Source organism: Neodiprion pinetum, chromosome 3 (assembly GCF_021155775.2).
Source record: "Neodiprion pinetum isolate iyNeoPine1 chromosome 3, iyNeoPine1.2, whole genome shotgun sequence".
NCBI lineage: Eukaryota > Metazoa > Arthropoda > Insecta > Hymenoptera > Diprionidae > Neodiprion > Neodiprion pinetum.
In genome coordinates this window covers 4413225-4433711 of record NC_060234.1, presented here as the reverse complement: position 1 = coordinate 4433711, position 20487 = coordinate 4413225, and the positions used below count along the sequence as shown (strand labels likewise).

General features: G+C 36.6%; 4 protein-coding genes across 8 annotated transcripts in view; 1 reads left to right on the top strand and 3 right to left on the bottom strand.

The window, feature by feature from the left end:
- Positions 1-20487, top strand: part of l(1)G0320 (signal sequence receptor subunit 1 l(1)G0320) — a 122351-nt gene that overhangs the window by 83744 nt on the left and 18120 nt on the right. The window lies entirely within an intron of this gene.
- Positions 754-4552, bottom strand: LOC138190328 (golgin subfamily A member 6-like protein 22). The gene is made up of 2 exons (XM_069134491.1): positions 4241-4552; positions 754-3248 (listed from the first exon to the last, which is right to left on the bottom strand). The coding sequence occupies exons 1-2, from the start codon at positions 4514-4516 to the stop codon at positions 1791-1793; spliced, it is 1734 nt and encodes a 577-aa protein (XP_068990592.1). The 5' UTR covers positions 4517-4552; the 3' UTR covers positions 754-1790.
- LOC138190339 (calponin homology domain-containing protein DDB_G0272472-like) lies at positions 6714-9195 on the bottom strand. Its single transcript, XM_069134492.1, has 2 exons — positions 8878-9195; positions 6714-8123 (listed from the first exon to the last, which is right to left on the bottom strand). The coding sequence occupies exons 1-2, from the start codon at positions 9151-9153 to the stop codon at positions 6939-6941; spliced, it is 1461 nt and encodes a 486-aa protein (XP_068990593.1). The 5' UTR covers positions 9154-9195; the 3' UTR covers positions 6714-6938.
- On the bottom strand, positions 10403-19792 carry LOC124214254 (uncharacterized protein KIAA0513). Of its 5 annotated transcripts, none has more exons than XM_046616475.2 (11): positions 19566-19792; positions 18148-18203; positions 17292-17603; positions 16495-16796; positions 16202-16234; positions 14502-14603; positions 14028-14188; positions 13389-13587; positions 12721-12943; positions 11869-11963; positions 10403-11766 (listed from the first exon to the last, which is right to left on the bottom strand). In XM_046616475.2, exons 3-11 carry the CDS (start codon positions 17570-17572, stop codon positions 11702-11704), a joined length of 1461 nt encoding a protein of 486 aa, XP_046472431.1. In that variant the 5' UTR covers positions 17573-17603; positions 18148-18203; positions 19566-19792; the 3' UTR covers positions 10403-11701. The 5 variants fall into 5 exon arrangements, with proteins under 5 accessions (XP_046472431.1, XP_046472434.1, XP_046472433.1 ...); XM_046616478.2 differs by having other exon boundaries at positions 13401-13587; XM_046616477.2 differs by having other exon boundaries at positions 16202-16231.

Genomic DNA, 20487 nt, shown 5'->3' with positions numbered 1-20487 from the left:
TGATGATCGAATTGCCATAGAACGCACTGTATGTATATTGTGTGTGTATATATATATATATATATATATACACACACACATCAGAACGCGTTCAAAGTTTCAAGCGTAAATTACACCTAGATGTAGATTCGTGCAACTGTCGTAAAATGGAATTAGGTAAAACTTTTTTCTTCTTTTTTAATCCCTTGTTTTTCCTAGTTTTTTTTTTTTTTTTTACCTCTCATTTCGTTTTCTTTTTTCTTTTGCTTTTGCTTTCACTCCGCATCTCTGACGCGGAAAAACGTTCGCCTCATAGACCATAGCGCATACCGTATAATGATAAAAGTTTTCGTCCTAATTAGCAAAGTACGGTAAACTCTGTCCGGCGAGCTGAAGAGCCGCGGAATCCACAAATGGCAAAATGCTTGGGCGGCTCTTTTTCCTTCGAATATTTCCCCAGAGACGATCACCTTCTCGAATAAAGCTGCATCCGACTGTTTCTATGTAACCGCTTTCCGTTAAACGTATTACGTGTACCTTCATACCTAAATTATAAATATTATTCATACATCACGCATCTAACGAATTGGGATTCGGAGATATAATTTTCAGTTTATTGCTTATTGAGATGCAGGGAAAGAACGAAGACAAAAGAAGGTGGAAACAAAAGATGAATGAAAGAGTAATGGCTCGAAGGAATTCTTATCGTGATTCATGAATCCTATTTTGCAAAGGTTGATGAGACAAAGAAGAGGGATGAAACACTTTATTTGGTCGGTGTTGAATGATCCTCGTGTAATTTTTTTTTAACCATTTTTCGTAACTTAGAACAGTTTCGAAGTGCTAATTGCACCAATGTGGGAAAGTATTATTTTACAAAACAAAAATGTTTCAATTCTTTTTTATGACACGATCTCAAGTTTTTTACTCTTAACAGAATGGGTACCTGATTAAAAAAAAAATCTTATATTTGAGGTTTATATTTATACTTTACGGCTGTCGATAATCTCGTAAATGCGGTTCTTACCTGCTGGTGGCACACAAAAAAAAAATTTCCGGCAGCCTCACAGCTCATTGCCCGAATGACTGGGTGACTAACGTACCGATTGTCGGTTTAGCACAGGTGCGATGGTCAGACCGAATTAAATCAAGGCACAGAATTACCTTCAAATTGAAACATCTATTTCTAAGTTACCACGTTCATAAATGAATGTATTTTAGACAGTCCAAAACGTTTGTTAGTAGCTGAAAAATGCAAAATGTTTGCTTGTCGTTTGGATTGTGAAGTTTGAGATTCAATTTTACGCCTGAGAGTGCGAAGAATGGCAATCTGACGTACACAATTCGCGCATGCGCAGTCCAAACGCGGTGGCGGGCGGCTGGGGGGGGGGGAATAACTGAAGCAAGCATGACGTCATTAACGCATGACGAGCGGCCAGCGAACGCGGTCGAACGTCGCGCGCAGTTTGATCGTGTTATCTTACGTGTAACACGCTCAGACAGTTGGAGTAGATCTAAAATTACCCAGTGAAACTTGTGCAGTGGTGTTTGTGCCGTGGGATTGTGAACTGAGGACATCAGTAGAATTGGAGAAATTTTGTTTATTTATTTTCTTCTCTTCCACGCAGTATAAACATACTGTTAATACCGGACATCGACGAGTTGGCAAAAACTGTCTACGTTATAATATTACAAAATTTATATTACACAGTAAGTTATTTCTCGGATATTTGACAAGAAATGAAAGTAACGACCGATTATTGATATTCAGGAAATCATTTCACGTCTCGAAGGGTTTCATACGCGTATTTTTAAGTTATCGTAACGATGCTACTTTTACGTTCGAATGATTGTAGTTTCTTTATTTGCTGGTCCTTCTTCTCCTTATCGGCAACGCAAATCTCGTGTAGTTCTGTAATTTCTGCGAGTTCTTTCTTCGACCGTTCCGTTTGTTCGGTTAGTCTGTTGTCCCAGCGCTCCTTCTGTGTCTTCAGATTCTGAACACATTCGGTGGTTTGCGTAATCATTTTTTCCTCCAAGCCGATTGAAACTTGCTTTTCCTGCATCAACATTTCCTTCATTGACTCAATTTCAGCGGCATGTTCGGTCTGCAGCGTCTCACGTTCCCGGTCTTCTCTTTCTTTGTTTTCGTTCAATGTCTTCTCGCAGCTTTTCTTTCCTTCCTCTACCGTTGTTGTGAAATTCCTGGATCGCTGATCTAACTCGTCTCTCAAATCGACTAATTTTTCCTTCAAGATCTTGACTTCTGTATTATGTGCCTCCTGCAGCGTCTCACGTTCCCGGTTTTCTCTTTCTTTGTTTTCGTTCAATGTCTTCTCGCAGCTTTTCTTTCCTTCCTCTACCGTTGTTGTGAAATTCCTGGATCGCTGATCTAACTCGTCTCTCAAATCGACTAATTTTTCCTTCAAGATCTTGACTTCTGTATTATGTGCCTCCTGCTGCGTCTCACGTTGCCGTTCTTCTCTCCCTTGGTTATCCTTTAATGTCTTGTCGCAGCTTTTCTTTACTTCATGTAGCGTCTCATTGGATTTTCTGGATTGTTGTTCTAACTCTTCTTTCAAGCCATCTAATTTTTCCGTGAAGACCTTGACCTCTGCATCATGTTTCTCCTGCAGCGCCTTATATTCTTGCTCTTTTTTCTCTTTGTTCTCCTTGATTGCAAGGTCCTTAAGCGCAAGGTTTTTCTCCGCCTCCTGCAATTTTTTCGTCAACGCCTGAACCTCTTTTTGAAGCTTTTCTAGTGCTTCGTCGTTTGTTTTACCGACTTTACCGTGACCGGAGCATGAACCCGGTAGTCCATTGGTAGCTTCCCCTCCATTAATTATTATTCCCACCAGCCCATTTCCATCAAAAAAATCGTTTGGCATTTGAAAGTTGTGGAGACCAGGAACATCGACAGTTTTTATTTGAACTTTCGCGAGATTTGATAAATCGATCTGCGAAAGGTTTGGTATCTGAATATCGGGGATATTTCCTATTTGAATCCCTGCCTCATCCGGCATCTCAAAAATTCTCACGTCGCTACCCGGAATATTTGTGAAATCGAAATCACTTAAATCGGGTATATTAAATCCTTTGAAATTCGGTATATTATCCATGTCTAAAACTTTCACGTTGTCCATCGAAAAATTTGGTATCTGATCCCACGGGAACATTTCGATAGTTCTTTTCTGACGTGGTGTATTTTCATCAAGAGAATGGCAGGACGCGTCACCCTCGGCGCATGACGTTTTTGGCTCTTCATTCTCCTGTTTTCAAAAAATTTAGCAACTTGTATAAAGTTTCTGATTTATTTTCAACGTTATTTTAATGAAAATAAAAACGCGCCGACACTAAACGAACGTCTAAACTGAGAGAAAAAATGTCTGTAGCAAAATCTTTATCATTGACTAACGAAATAATGAATTCTATCAATTGTGGTGGAATCTACTTATCGAGGCGTATTGATCTCACATTCGCCATACTTTTATTGTGGGGTTCCATATTTCGTTTCAAACTTCCGTCGAAATATCGGATCGGAAATTTGAAACGAGCGATTATTGTGGAAATGCTTCAGACACCGTAGTAACAAATATTCGCATCTGGATTTTAATAATTATCAGAGAAGATGCATTATTTTTTCAGAGTATAAAAAATAACGTTTCAAGAATAAAATTTCTCTGGTCCAATTATGTATTTTCCTAACTCAATGTCGACTACACCAGAAAAATATTTATCGTATAGAACAATCTCGCGATTTGAATTGGCATTTCCTTTTTCCGAAACTGATAAAATGAAAGAAATTTTTCCACGTTTTAAACGTGATGCTTCCGTTAATTGTTTGAAAATTGTCGTAGCTCTTGCATCATGCGAACGAAATAATTACATTTGTCCTAAACTATAGTTCAGTTCTTGTTCAGTGCATGCGGATAAAAATTGGAATTGATTATCTTTTTGGTCGAATAGAAATTGCAAACGGTCGAGTTCTAGAACGGTCGAAATGCTGAAGATTTTTCATTTTTGGGAGTATTCTCGAATTTTTCCGTAATCGTTGAAGATTATTCCATATTCAAGTTATTATCGGCAATTTGAACCGCATATTCGAAACCTTGATAATTCGCGATCGTCTCGACCATTTTGAAATTCAAACTATCGATTTTCGGACTCTTCAAAAGCACGACGATTCGGAATTTTGCTTAAAAAATAATCCGCAAATTTGAATCCTAAACGCTGTCAACTCTGATTCGAGATTTGGTCTCACCTCGGTACTTTGATTGGATCGTATTGCTGTCACTATCGTGAATTCCGGAATCGTCATAGTAGCGGTAAGAAGACGATATTCGGAGGTCGATTCCTTGTCGGACTCCCGGACGCCATCATCTTCCCTCTGATTTTCGACTTCCGATACTTGCGACAGGGTTTCCGGAGCCTTTTCATCGACGTTATCCTCGGCTACCGATTTTCGCAGGATGTCGGCGGGTGGAAATGCGCATGCCGTTCCAATCAGCGCAACGAGAATCACTGCAGATTTGTACATCGTACCACGACAAAATCCCTCGGATATTGAGATGTTCGCTCGTTCCGTGGCTCTGATATAAGTACGAGTTATCAGCTCCTCATCCCTGCGACGACGATTATTCTTGGAATTTCTTACATACGGGAAAAAAACTTCATCGCTCAAGGGGACAGGGGTCATACTTTAACGATAAACGGGCAATCTTTTCAGAGCGCAAATCTGCAGATAGTTGGTAACTTATTCCTTATTTTTACAACCAATTTACGTCGCAGAAATTTCCTGCACTTTACGTAACTTCGTGAAGAGAAAAAAAAAAAACAAATCACGAAACATTGGTAATTTCCACTTGCGATTTGATATCCATAAACACTGTTTGTGTATGCAATTCTAGGCTGTTCAAGTAAATTCATATTGCACTGGGTTTCGGTGATTTTCAAGGAATTTATACAATTTTTGTAAGGTTTTGATCATTGTTATCGGGTAGCGAAGACTATTATAAAAAAATTCCTAGAATTTTGACCATTTTTAAGTAAACTAAAAACTTGTACAAGAATAATTCGTGTCGTAATCCTCCATAGGATTTTCCCTAACCATTAAAAATAGGTTTTCAAATTCTTGTAAACAAGAGCGTGCAAATAGTGACACAATATGTTTAAAAAGTTCCTTCCTTGTGTAGACAGTCGACAATTGAGTGAAATGTTGAGTCAATTCAGCTGTAATTTTAACAACGAGCATGATATCAAATTCGTTGTGTCGCGTGCGTGTTCTCTAGATTCTACCGATCAAGATATTTTCCTCGTTTTGTTTTCCTTGTTTGTTAACTGAAAAGTTTTATTTTTTCTATCTCTTACGATTCCTGCGGTAATTATCGAAAAGTAATGCTTGATGCTGAAAGCCGTTGACCGATGACTGATTGATAAAATTGGTTACCCTAACGGAGTTCTTTTTGTCTTATATCGCGCAACACGCGTTCTCAAAGACAGGCTCATCTACCGGCCGAGTACTGATCACAGAAAATTTTCCCAGCGCTAACCGTTTTCGAATTCTTTCGTCAACGTAAAAGCTACGGTGATTTTGACGGTGCGAGTAAAAATAGTATGAATTGAAGAAAATCAATCAATAAATAAAAATATAGCTGCCAGCGAAAAATGTTGGTGTATGAATTTTGGGAATTTTGGTCGGTACGATTGACATGCGATAGTTGACAAATATGTATAAGCTGAAATCGTGATAATGCCTTGGCCCAAGTCGTGCGGTTCAACGAGGGCAAATATCATATGAAAATTAAAACTGACTTTCAAAGAGCGATGTCTAAAATATATTTATCACGATTTACCGATAACGTTAGAGATATGAATCTAGAGATACCAATTAACTTGAAGTTTTTCACGAAATTGAAACAATTTTTCAAATTTTCTAATAGGTTCCGATAGAAAATTAAACAACGAGAAAAAACTCAGAGAAAAATAAGTAAGTTTACGGTACATTTATGCTAAGATTGAAAATACAAGTTTCAATTTCAGTTGAGAATTACAATATTATAATTTATATCGACGGTATGTCGTCTATATGCTTTAAATATGCGTAAATAACGTATTGTGTATATTATTTTTGTCAGTTTTTCCATACTGCAAATATTCGAAAATCTCGCGTGATACAAGGTACCGTAAAATTGACCAGCCTGTACGATTTTCCTGTCGTTTCTGTCATCTTGATACGTGATGGACAAATTTTATTTTCGGATTGATCTCATCGTTAATTTACTCGTGAATTTGAAATTTTTAAAAATTTATATAATACGTGCATACATTTATACTATAGATATTATGCGATAATGCATCGCAGTCTCTAAGGTCAGCTGCATTGCCAGAGTCATTGTCACATAGTTCGTATAGAAGCAAAGTCGCATTTTGCTACGGACCGCAAACAACTTGACCGGAAGGGGAAGACATTATGGATCATTGTTACAAATGATCAAATGATCCTTGTTACAACTTTGCGCATACGCGGTGCAAACTGATTCAGAACTGATACAGAACTGACTCGAGCATTACGTCGGGGTTACGACGAGCCTTGCGGCCAAACGTCGCGCGCAGTTTGCACCTCGTTATCTTACGTGTGACACGCACAGACAGTTGGAGTAGATCTAAGATTACCCAGTGAAACTTGTGCAGTGGTGTTTGTGCCGTGGGATTGTGAACTGAGGACATCAGTAGAATTGGAGAAATTTTGTTTATTTATTTTCTTCTCTTCCACGCAGTATAAACATACTGTCAATACCGGACATCGACGAGTTGGCAAAAACTGTCTACGTTATAATATTACAAAATTTATATTACACAGTAAGTTATTTCTCGGATATTTGACAAGAAATGAAAGTAACGACCGATTATTGATATTCAGGAAATCATTTCACGTCTCGAAGGGTTTCATACGCGTATTTTTAAGTTATCGTAGGGATGCTACTTTTACGTCCGAATGATTGTAGTTTCTTTATTTGCTGGTCCTTCTTCTCCTTATCGGCAACGCAAATCTCGTGTAGTTCTGTAATTTCTGCGAGTTCTTTCTTCGACCGTTCCGTTTGTTCGGTTAGTCTGTTGTCCCAGCGCTCCTTCTGTGTCTTCAGATTCTGAACACATTCGGTGGTTTGCGTAATCATTTTTTCCTCCAAGCCGATTGAAACTTGCTTTTCCTTCATCAACATTTCCTTCATTGATTCAATTTCAGCGGCATGTTCGGTCTGCAGCGTCTCACGTTCCCGGTCTTCTCTTTCTTTGTTTTCGTTCAATGTCTTCTCGCAGCTTTTCTTTCCTTCCTCTACCGTTGTTGTGAAATTCCCGGATCGCTGATCTAACTCTTCTCTTAAATCGACTAATTTTTCCTTCAAGATCTTGACTTCTGTTTTATGTGCCTCCTGCTGCGTCTTACGATCCCGTTCTTCTCTCCCTTGGTTATCCTTTAATGTCTTCTCGCAGCCTGTCTTTACTTCACGAACCGTCTCAGTGAAATTTTTCGACCGTTGTTCCAACTTTTCTTTCAAATCATCTAACTCTTCCGTCAATTCCTTGACAGCTGCATCGTGTTTCTTCTGCAGCGTCTTACGTTCTTGCTCTTCTTTCTCTCTGTTCTTCTGTAGCGTATTCTGCCAGTTCACCTCAACGAGCTTTTTCTCTCTGTTAGATTTCTTTATTTTCTCTGCCAAGTCTTTTTCCGCCTTCTCTAATTTTTTCTTCATCACTTGGTACTCTCGTTGAACCTTTTTCAATTCTTCAACAGTCGAGTCTCTGGCACCCATCTGTTGACTGGGGATAAGATCCTCCAAAATGTCAATGGGAACGTTTACTTTTTCAAGCGATATTACTATCTGACCATCGCTTGTTATATCAACCTGCGGAACATTTGTTACTTGAATTTTGCCCTCATTTGAGCCGTCGTTAAGTGTTGTCGTACCCTCCAGAAAATTATCTCTATCCGACAAATTTATTATTTTCAGCTGGTCAATGGGAATATTTAGTATTTGACCCAACGGAAGCATTTCGGTATTTCTTTTTCCACGTGGTGCAGATTCACCGAGAAAATCACAATCCGTCGCAGTTTTGTCGCAGAGCTTTTTTGGCACTTTACTTTCCTGTTAAAAATAATAAAACCGTGTTATCAATTACACATTACAACTGAGTACTGAACAAGAAGCCGAGTTGTGATGTCAAACTTGTTTGCGAATTTATGCTGGACAATATTCAGGTCCGTATCCGAGTCATTGTTAAACGTAATGAATTGTTTTTTCGATATAAGCAAATTATGTTTTGATAGAAAAATTTCTCTTATACAATTATTCGTATTCCGAACCGAATTTCTTTATACTCGACCGGGAAAAAACATTAATAGAATAATCTCTAGTTTAGAATTTTATATTTTCATTTTGGTGACTTGAAAAATGTGATAAATTTTTTCGACTTTAAAACACGGGACCTTCGTTAACTGTTTGAAGATTGTTGCAACTTTTGCCTCGTGCGGACGAAGTCATTACATTTATCCAATTACCTAAACTATAGTTCAGTTCTTGTACAGTGCGTGCGGATAAAAATTGGAATTGATTATCTTTTTGGTTGAATAGAAATTGCAAACGGTCGAGTTCTAGAACGGTCGAAATGCTGAAGATTTTTCATTTTTGGGAGTATTCTCGAATTTTTCCGTAATCGTTGAAGATTATTCCATATTCAAGTTATTATCTTGATAATTCGCGATCGTCTCGACCATTTTGAAATTCATACTATCGATTTTCGGACTCGTCAAAAGCACGACGATTCAGAATTTTGCTTAAAAAATAATCCGCAAATTTGAATCCAAAACGCTGTCAACTCTGATTCGAGATTTGGTCTCACCTCGGCACTTTGATCGGATCGTATTGCTGTCACCGTCGTGAATTCCGGAATCTTCATAGTAGCGGTAAAAAGACGATGTTCGGAGGTCGATTTCTTGTCGGACTCCCGGACGCCATCATCTTCCCTCTGATTTTCGACTTCCGATACTTGCGACGGGATTTCCGGAGCCTTTTCATCGTCGTTATCCTCGGCTACCGATTTTCGCAGGATGTTGGCGGGTGGAAATGCGCATGCCGTTCCAATCAGCGCAACGAGAATCACTGCAGATTTGTACATCGTACCACGACAAAATCCCTCGGATATTGAGACGTTCGCTCGTTCCGTGGCTCTAGCATAAATACGAGTTATCAGCTCCTTATCTCTGTGACGACGATTATTCTTCCAACTTCTCTTATGTATGAAAGAATTTCATTCGACAAACGAATTAAATTAATCGTTTAAGAACTCCATATTCTGCTTGTTGGCAATTCCATGTGTAGTTTTACACCCAGCTTAGGATCAAAGAAACATTCTGTGTAATACGTAAATTCGAGAAAATAAGTATTGCTGAAACATCGGAAATTCCAGATAAGGATTTAATCTGCGAAAGCACAATTTTTCACTATTTATCTTAAATATTCACTGACTCGAATTCAGTTACGATAAAATCAAGATTTCACCGGGTTTCGGCAGTTTTTACACATTTCACACAATTTTCATATGGTTTCGATCAATTTTAATGGGGTTCGAATATTCTTATGGAGAAATCCGTAGGGCTTTGACCATTTGTAAGTAAACGTAAAACTTTTTCAAGGAGAATTTCTGTGGGAATTTCATCAAATTTTTCCGCGTCGTGTACAAAAGGTTCCCCCAATTTATTCCAATTTAAAGGGTCTAAAACAAGCTATCGTGAAGACTTTTCCTTTTCGAGTAAAAAAATTATTCAAGAATATTTTTATCACCATATTCAAGAACAGTAATCGAAGCTTATTTAATTAAGGAATCCACAACGAATAACGAAGATAACAGACAAAGAAAATCAACACACAATATTGGATGCTGAACTTACATCTCAGCGAGTTGAAAAATTCGTGTCAGCAATAATAATAATATCGAATTTGTTTGATGAAGGGTTCTTCACGTTTTGGAAATAAAAGAAAATTTCCCCGTGTAGTATTTCACATTTATTTTTTTCTGTATTTGAATTATTATTCATTCGATTCGTGATTCTTGTGTTCATTGCCGAAAATCAGACAAAACTCACCACACGAAGTACGGGAAATTAATTTGTATCTGTATTTTATAAGGTTATCGTTGCGAAAATTTTAGTAGCATAATAAGTCTGGGTGACTAAGCGATAGTCATGCGATATTTGTTAATTCCACAATCTGAAATTACGGTACCGAGTCGGGTCAAGTCTTGGGATCAAACGATGAAAACGATAAAATAAAATTGGACAACTGTTGTTGCCAAAGTCGAAAGCGACATCAAAAGAACGAAGTAGAAAGTACTGTTTTAAATTTGGATTAGTAAAATCAAATCTTACTTCATTTCCATATTTTTTATTTATTTATTCATTTTTTTTTTATAAAATTGGAACATTTTTTCAAATTAACAACCAAGATGACAGGAAAATAGACGTAAAATAATAAATATAGAACCATAATTAATTCTACGATGAATTTAAAATTCAAAAGTAAAAGTACGACAAGTTTCAGATTCGTAAATTGATTTTTAGAGGGCTAGAATTTTTCCCTTTAAATTCGATATTTTTTAGACGTATGATTTATGTATATTTAAATAATCAACACGTCCAGTGGAGTTTCCGAGTTATCTGCTGACTCTTAAAAAAGCCAAACCGACCATCTAGAGGTTGGTTATTTTTTTTTTTTTTCATATTCTCATTCAATTACATATAATATAATTTGTATTTACAATATATCATTTATACATTAAATACATAATTTATCATTTATATCGTTATTGTCAGTTTTACATTACATATCTTCATAATGCTATTGTGATGATATGCTTCGCATCAGATTTACGTGTAATAAATAAATATTATGTATAATTATATAATACTGTAAACATGCGCAGATCTCGTGTAAAGCAGCTCGTATTGTAAAATTGACTCGTTTGTGTGTTTGTTCTTTTTTTTTTACATATATAAATTAATCATACAAGAAATTTATCTCGGGGAATTTTTATCGTCAGTTAATACGTAAATTTTAAATCTCTCTATTTATATACATGTATATATTACACACACACACACACACACATATATATATATATATATATATATATATGTATATACATTTATATAGCCTGTACAATCAGACACAGAGGCGCGCAATTCTGAATTGACCTATCGGCGTTTATTTTTATGCTCGAACTTCTCATACGGTTCTGTGAAAAATGATTTGTATAGGCATTGTAACGGTCTGAGGAATATTTGAAATTACTTATGCGATATGGCATAATTTTTTGATAATTTTTATACGTAAAGTTTGTTTAGTTTTTATTGATATTTTTTCACTGCGTAATTAGCGCTGCTTCGGCGATAAAGTTTACATTTACAAGAATTTATTCCATTTCAATCACTCGAACTCGATCATAAATTTAAAAATAAAATTCTCTGGTGAAAAATTAAATTTTTTCTTTTTTTTTTCCGTCATTTCAGTTTGCCTTTTTTTTTTTTTCTTTTTTTGGCGGTAAATATTTCGCGATTTCTTTATTCCGCAAACGGTTTCATCCTTCCGTGATAGAAATTTTGAAAGGATAAATTTTATCAAGACGAAATTTTTTCTTCTCATTCGGTATATAATCGACCGGTCGATAATTATCGCCAAGGTTCCGTCTCGTCGTACATTCTCTCAATATTGTCTCTCAGCATTTTCTCTTGCTCTGTAGAAAAATAATATAAATTATACAATGAAAGCTAGGATTTAAATTTGACAATTTTGTCTTGTTCGTTTTTTTACCTCGCTGCCCCGTCTCAAAACATACCTGATGATAAATTGGCGATGGCGCATTGTTTTCTCAAAAACTCGAGGCACAGATTTCGGGATAATCCAAACGCATGCATATTGCATGTAAAAGTGCTGAAAAATTAAACAATGTGATAATGAGAGAACAATTTTTTTTCACGTTTTTTTAATCTCAGTATTATTAAGTGTAAAACAGACTTGATATTTTAATAGCCAGGAAAAATTTGTATTGGCAAACGCACCGGGAAAAAAGATCAGTTTGAATACAAATAACGAGTTGGAAAATTTTTGTCTTGAAACAAAAGAAAGGTAAAGGGTTGGAATAAATTTTGACGGAATCGAATAAAATTTTCTCCCCAATATCCAATAAATTATTCAATGGGTTCATATAGTGATGAATTTCTTTTGTTCCAGAAACTTGCTTGTAGATTTTTTTTTACGAGTGTATATCGCACACTGAATATCTTTACTTTAAAAAATATTTCCCACAATTCCAACAATGTTTGAAATTTTTTTACTACAATTTTCTAGTAAACGTAACAAATTACACATTTTACAGTGTGGTAATAGTACATTACGTAACAAATGCGCACGAGTGTTGTTGAAATACGATGTTGATAGCGAGATAACGTTTCGCACATGTATTAAACATACTGAATTTTCCTAAACTCGTGCGCAAAATTCGATTTTGCGCACCCAAACGAGTACGAAAAATAGTACATTCCCGCACTAGTGCGGGAATCGAATAAAAATATTTTTCATTGCAATGAGACTAGGGATTTTTATTCAATTTTTCTATTTTGCGTACTCATTTGGGTGTGTAAAACTGAATTTTGCGCACGGAATTAGAAAAATTATCGTCCCGGCTTACCCCAACTGCCCGAAGACGATATTCGCCTGAAACCTTCTGTCATCGGCTGCGATCGCCTCCCCAGCAAGGCTCTTGTTTCTCGGAGGAACCGGACGAGTCGCTCTTTCGCATTGAACCGCGTCAAAAAATGCCGCTGTCCAGAAACGCATCGACGTCCATATCGGCTGGACTCGAAGGTGAGTGTAAAGATATTCTCGATACGGTTCTAAACCCGGTACTTCGACTGCCCCATTAAATAAGATAAATCGGTCAATGATCCAGCGATTTTCGCCACTTGAAACAATTTCAAATTGTTCCAGTAGGTTTTAAACGGTTTCAAATGATCTCGAAACACGATTTTTCGGTGATTTTGATCTTAATTAAATATAATAACAATTATATGCAACTGAGGCGGTATATTTTCACAGAATTGTTCTTGAAGTAGCAGGATTTTATAAAAATTCTCAGAACCGTCGACTTGAAATAAAAATTATTTCTTTTCGGTAAATTTTCATTCGAACCAAATTTCAAAGTTTCCAAATTTTCCAAAAATCAGTAACTTATTATCAACCGTTTACGTTACACGCATAATATTACTTCCGATTACAATTCGACGACAAAATAAAAGTGAAGTCGTTCTTAATGACAATGGATAATAATTTTGGTCAAGTAATGAAAATATTTCAAACGTTCAAACAGACCTTCGTGATAAAATGTGAAACACATGTTCATCAAACTTTTTGCCGGGGCAAAATCGTCGGCCTCGTGACACTCGAATAATGCGACAGCAAAATGCTGAGCCAGTGAGTAAAACGAACCCTCAGTCACGCAGGCTCGCGCTCTTCGCGCGTTCACCACTCTTGAAAACCAAACTCGTCCCGTTTCCGTCTGGAAAGAAAGGACGAAAATTGGTAAAAATCGTAAACCAATGTTCCTAGATTCAAAATAACCTTTTATTTCCAATATATCGGTTCCAAATCCTACAATAATGTATGAAGTCAAAAAAAAAAAAAAAAATAGAAAAAAGAAAAGAAAAAAAAAAATACGAGTCAATATCATTTTCTTTGAATCGAATGAAAATAAGTTACAATACATTATTCATTTGAGAGAAATGATTTTGATTTCATTGAAATAAATATTCTTAATCGCGAACGTGAAAATTTCATTTTATAAATAAAAAAATAAATAAATAAATAAATAAATAAACGTTAATTCATTCTGTAAATGGACATTCAATTTTTCTTCTTTCGTAGAATCAGATTTATTTATGATATATTGTAAGCTTGAGAGCGTCGTGAATTTGGGTAAAAAATATTCCAAATACGTACCAAAACCATTTGGCCAAACTTCGCTTTTTGTTCCTGATCAACGCTGTCTGGTGTTTCGAAAAGCAGCGGAACAAAGCTCTTCATAAAATCGGCTGCTGCTTCTTCGGATTGACTGTCAGCCGACAAACTCGATGCCCATGATTGACAGGAGCCGGAAGATCCTGTCGAGAAAAATTGATATAGAATGAAAGTGAAAGAATAATATCTGCGAAGAATTCCCAAATTTTTTCATCCACCGCATCTTGTTTACTTTAATTCTTGTGATTAATTGTTTCTTTTTAAATCCTCCGATATCTGAGAAACTTGTTTTTTGGCTTTGATTTTTTCGCACACTTGAAAGGAAAACGTCGCGAGACGAAGCTTCTGTACTTGCTCCATTTCTCTTAACAGCTAGTTTTCGCGGGATTTATTTTTACTCTACACCTTAAAGGAAATTTCGAAAAAGATTTCTGCATCAGGGAAAATGGCGCTTGCCTGATCTCTGCCAGGTGCGACGGCCATCCATGTTCGAATCTAAACTCGTACTTGGTCCATAACCGTCTTGATCACTGTTGGATCCGCTGCTGCACGGCAGATCTAGAAAAACATGATTTCATTTACTCTTCGATAAAAAATATTCATCGCCACTAAACGTAGACACAATTTTTTTCACACCAGCTATTTTAGTTTTGTACGACAAATCCGTGGGCTTGTAAAACAAATAATAATGAAAAACAAAAACAATTGAAAATAATTATTCTAGTTGTGTTCTTTTTTCTGTGCAACTATCAATTATGTACAGTACAACACTATACTGGGAAAATCTCTTAAAACTTGAAAATCAACCGCGCATGCGCCAAACAATTAAATCTCATTGGTCGGCGAAATCTTTCCGCAGCGATATTCTTGTCTGCAATGCAGGCCGGCTAACCTGCGCAAAATGTCTACGTTTGAATATTCAAAGAGCACAAGCGTGGAATTTCGACCGTTCTTTGAAGAATCGACTTTCCGACCCGATAACAAATGCTTTCCAAATCTTTCCGGGTCGCTGCCTGAATTATTTGAGATTCTAACCTCGAAAAATCGTATCAACCACATCGCCGGCAGAAACAGTTTGACAGCTGAAAACTCGGGATGGCCAGCCTGCGCAAACAGCCGATAAAACTCGCGCATGCGCGGTTCATTTTCATGTTTCAACAGATTATTCCGGTACACGCAATTATGCGATTATATGAACTAATGGTACCGTCAGGTCTAACAATATATTATAGCTAGGTACACGGACAGCAATTACCTGCTAATGATTAATTAGGAAAATTAGTGCTAATGTTAACAAAACGCTATCCGTTTCAGCTAACTGTGTAAAACTGGAATTAACTAGCGATACCTACCGTTCATATTTTTCTTTTTTTTTTCTTTTTAGGCCGTCAATTCGCACAAATTATTCAAACAGATTAACAGAGCCACTAAATTATTATAAAAAAGTGTTCAAATTTCAATCGCGTAGGTTAGAATAACTGTTGATTGTATTTTTAAACTACGAATAATTTTTAGCCTCGATTCGATCGTTTTCCTTTTACACGTTATAAGAAAATAAACACTTTTGAACAGTGGAGGAGCTGAAGAAAAAAAAAAAAATACAAATTAAATAACCTTGGCACAAAATTTGAGGTTTGTTGTTAATACTTTTTTTCTTTTAAGAATAACACGGTATTAAGCGTTTTTTTTTTTCTTCAACAAAATGTCATGATTCATCGTACAAGTAACTTGTGAATAACGAGTTATGAATTTTTTCAAATCGCACGAAGACTGCTCTGGAGGCATAAAACAATAAATATATTATCGTACATATCAATATGTTGACGAATGTTAATTTGTGTTGTGTCTACTTATCGTCAGAGAAACAAACGACAGTCTACTTTTAACAATACATTCTAGCTCGTTATTGTAATTGTATAGGTATCATCTAACTAACAATAAGGATCACACTTGAACAAATGCAACGTTGCGTAATATTGCAAAAACAAACATATGAACGTGTACTCGAACGGTTGTCGCATTAGGTGTACAACAGTATATAATCATTGCAATATATTTCGCAATACTTCACGACTGTGAAAAGCTTCTACGTGAAAACTGAATGAACAAACAGTGATACATCGAAAAAAAAATACCGTATCCTTCTTCTTCGTTACCTAATTTGAAAATTTCCCGGATCGTTGTTCCTGCTTTGGCAAAAATATTAACAACACAATGTAATATGCAAAGTAGAATTTTACGTATCTAATTAAAACAAAAAGGCAATCAAAAATTCATATGTCACTGGTCTCGTTGATTTTTCTCCAGATGAGATTTGATCGTTTTCCAAGTTTGTTTGTTTTTTTTTTTCTAAATCTCTTTTCTCGGTACTGAAATTTCGCTCCAACCGGAACGAGCTCTTTAATCTCACGGCTGTTGGAAATCCATGTATCTTTGATAAAAATCTCACCCATTTTGTAGTGAAATTTCTCGTAAGGATCTACGCCAGTCGCTTTGATATCCTTTTCCTGCAAAGGTCCCACGCTTTCCGGCGAGCTTTCCTCGTTCTCCCGCGGCTCGTTATCATCCTCGCGCTTTTTCGCCACCTCGACGATCCTCGCGCCCGATGAATTCCTCGACGATGTGATCTCCTCGTACGTCATCCCCGGAGGATAACGCTTCAATGACCTCGAGGAGGTGGCGCTGCCTTGTCGTTCCAGCTTGTGTCGCGCCATCGCTTCATAATCCTCGTAGGACATTCCGGATCCAAACCTGCGACAAGGATCATCGAAACGTGCCCTAAATTATGCGTTGTACTTAACGGTTATTTGAAGCAATTTTTATTTTGTAACAAACAGTGAACACTGGCTAAGAACTGTTTGAATAATTTGTAAATTATTCACCATAGTCGAATAGAAAATTTCTCAATTTGGGTAAATATTGTTCGAATAAATTAGCGACGATTTCTGGGATTCAAACACCTCAAACTACATTGTTTGAACGGTCCTTAACCAATATTTATTTAAAAATTGAAAATTGAATCGCAAAATTACCGTTCCATTGATTTTACTGAATTCATTAAATTCCAGTTGTACGTCTTATTCGAACAAAGGAAATCATTATTCGAATAAAAGAAATTGAGAAAACCAAGTAAATGCACTATCAACGTGTACGGAAGTAATTTCTTCTTTCAGTGTTACGATTGAACAAAAGTGCGAATGACAAGACAGCAAATTCGTTTTTCCTATCCGACTAAAATTCGAATACCTCGGGAGCCGCAGCTTCCGCCTCCGGATCTCGTCGGCTTCCTGTTTCACAGCTGGTGAAGGTCCTTGGTGCGGTGGCGATGACGGCGAGGATGGCGTCGTCGTCAATTCGCTATCCTCGAGGCTGCTGCTCAGCGCTGATCCTAACCTGCTACCCAGACCTTGAAGATACTCGCCGCCACCTCCGAGGGCAGATCGCATTGACCTCAAGGCGCCCCGGGTTCGACCCATCAAAGAACCGCCGGCGTTGGTTGCAGGAAGTGCGGCAGCAACGTCGACCATCTTCAACGACAGCCAGAAATCGGGTCGAATCCTGTGTGTTTTTTTTTTTTTTTTTAAATTCAATGTCAGGACATTACGTATTTGAATAGTCGTCGGAAAAATAATTAACCTGTATTTGTTCTTTTTCCAATTGCGCAAAAATTGAAGATGACAATTAAAAAAGGCTGTAAGTGACATTTTTCCTTATATAAAACTTTGCCTTGGTACGAAAATACTTTTCTTCTTTATCAAAAATTACACTTGCAATTTTTTTTTTCATTTATTTCATGTCCTCTATTCAATTATTGACTGTACGACGTGTTGAAAGAACAACAGATTTATCACGCGATACAGTTCGAAATTTACAGCAAAACACTGGAATTCAATTGCCTTGTAACATTGATCGCGATTGTTATTTTTAACAGAAACTAAAAGATACGCGATAATTATTTCGAATTAATGTACGAAATTCTATGCTTTTGTCAATATTCAGTACGGCGATTTGGGATGAAAATTGATTGCAAATGGTAAAAATGCCGCGTGGAAATGATCAGTGATTTATTGAAGATAAATGATCGGGAAAAACGCTCTCTTACCTGTATATGATTTCAGATTATTTACCCGTCGAAACGTCTTTCCATTCGAGATGAAACTAGAGTGGAAAAAAATAAAAAAAAATTTGAAAAAATGAGCAAAAAAACTAGAAAACTTTGCTCGTCGGTGTAGGAAAAAAAATTAATTTATAAAGTCACAATTTTCTCTGGTAATTTTTCTTCCTCATTAATTGTTATTTTTAATTCCGCCGACTACCGTGAGCCGATTGACGTCAATATAAGTGCAAAGTGAAAAGTAATCTTAGATAACGAAATTGAATCGCATCAAATATGCAACTGGGCCACCACATGTCGCTTATTTTCCACCATTCGCGCCCACGCGTCTTGCCTTTGTAATGTATTCTCGTGATAAGAATATTCAGCTGATGCACGAGGCGACTAACAAATTGGATACGCAATAAGCAACATGTTAGAATTACGCTTTAAATCGATCTCAAATTCCATTTAGAACGAAGACTTGAGAAATTTCATAATTTTTTACGTATTTTGAGCAGATTTCATGTCGTTGAAAAAAAAATGTTGTTAAATTTTGTTCTTCATCTTCTCTGAGGATACTCTTGAAAATTAATTTTGTCAGAAACACGTGAGAGAAAAATGGGCTCAAAATTGTCGAATATTCAGAATTGATTTCTTCTCTCTCTTTTTTTTTTTTTTTATTCTTTTCGTTAAAATAATGTATGCGATCCTGAAAAAAAATGTCGGAATGAAATTGGACTTGAGCTTTAAAAGGAGTGCTGCACTAACCGCATTGTCTTGAATGGAAAATACAGCGTACAACATAAATTTAATATCAATGTTAGCATCGTAGGTACATTCTGAGAATGTTGAACGAAGTTGAACTGCGGTTTTGGTTATGATGTCAAATCTTGGTTATCTGTAACCGATGTAAATAATCTACCAGCCACTTCCTCTGTTATGCGGTCAGAGCGTGCGACATATGTTTACATGTGATATAACGTAATACATATTGTAAGTAAAAACTGATATCGTCATAACGAATTTCTCTCAGAACTCGTTCGTCGTATTCGAGCTGTTATAAAATAATGTATAAAAACGTAAAAATCTACGAGAAAGTCACGACGTTGCGTTATATGCGGGTAAAATAATCGACCGATTCTTATTCAGGTGAGAGACGCATATAGAAATTGTGTAAAATTTTGAAAAACAAAAAAAAAAAAAAAAATTATTTGAAAAAACAATGAAAGTTTTGAATTAACAGATTTTTTTCTCCGTGTTATCCGTTAAATCTGTGCAAACAATTTATAAAACGTGCCGCGATTTTCTGCCCAAGCAATTGTTTGCACATTTCAGGTTTTATGATCCGGACGAATCGAATGGTGAAAAATCAATGAAATCAATATAATATATTTTACACCGTTAATTATCATTGCTGTACTCACTCTGTTTATTAAAAACGTGATTTCACCCACTAATCGGGAATCGATTAAGCGACCGAGTGATGGACTTGCCCTTTTCGTTTTAACAGTGTCGAGTATCACCGAGTTCTGCACATGTGTGCATAGAGATGGTGTATCTCGATTTACTTACGCTTCCACTGACACTGAACTTATAGAACAGCAGCTGCATGCAACCGCATTTTCCCCGCCTGCCCGTAGGCAGCCACTGACAGCCACCGCCAAATTCTGCAACGCGGAATAACCGCCTCCGCATCGCCCGAATCGCGCATGCGTTATTTCGCGATCAATATCAAGGCGTTCGACCCAGTAATTGGCAACAAACCTACGCACAATTTGACGTCACGTGCGTTTTTATCGGTTGAGGAAATTTCCAACGGTTAGCTGAAAATTGTCAGTTTAGAAGAAACATGTAACTTAATGTTTTTTTTCGATCTTTTTTTATTTATTTATTTTTTTTTTCTCACCATACGTGGACGGTTTCTGACGTAGAAATTTCTGCATTTTTCTATCGCGCGTAAAGAATCATTTTGTTTTTGAATTATACTTCGACAGTATGAATATTCCACCGTGTTACTTTTTGGAAAAATCGGATCTTTTACGGGTACGTTCAACGGACCGATATTACAGGTATGTATTACACGTCTGCCGATAAACTCGCGAATTTCGTACTGAAAAAGAAAGGGAACTTTCATTCCGGTAAAATACTTGATCACAACTGACGGTTAGTCCATGTTCTATGATGTCGCCTTTGGCAACTGACGTATTGATTGTCGGTGTAACCAAATTGACGAGTTTCGTATTCGTGTTGCATTATGCAAGATATACAGCTGTAATGATTCAAAACAGGAATACCGATTTTTATTTCCATCGTTTAGGCGCCCAGTGATTTGGTGAAGTTTTAACG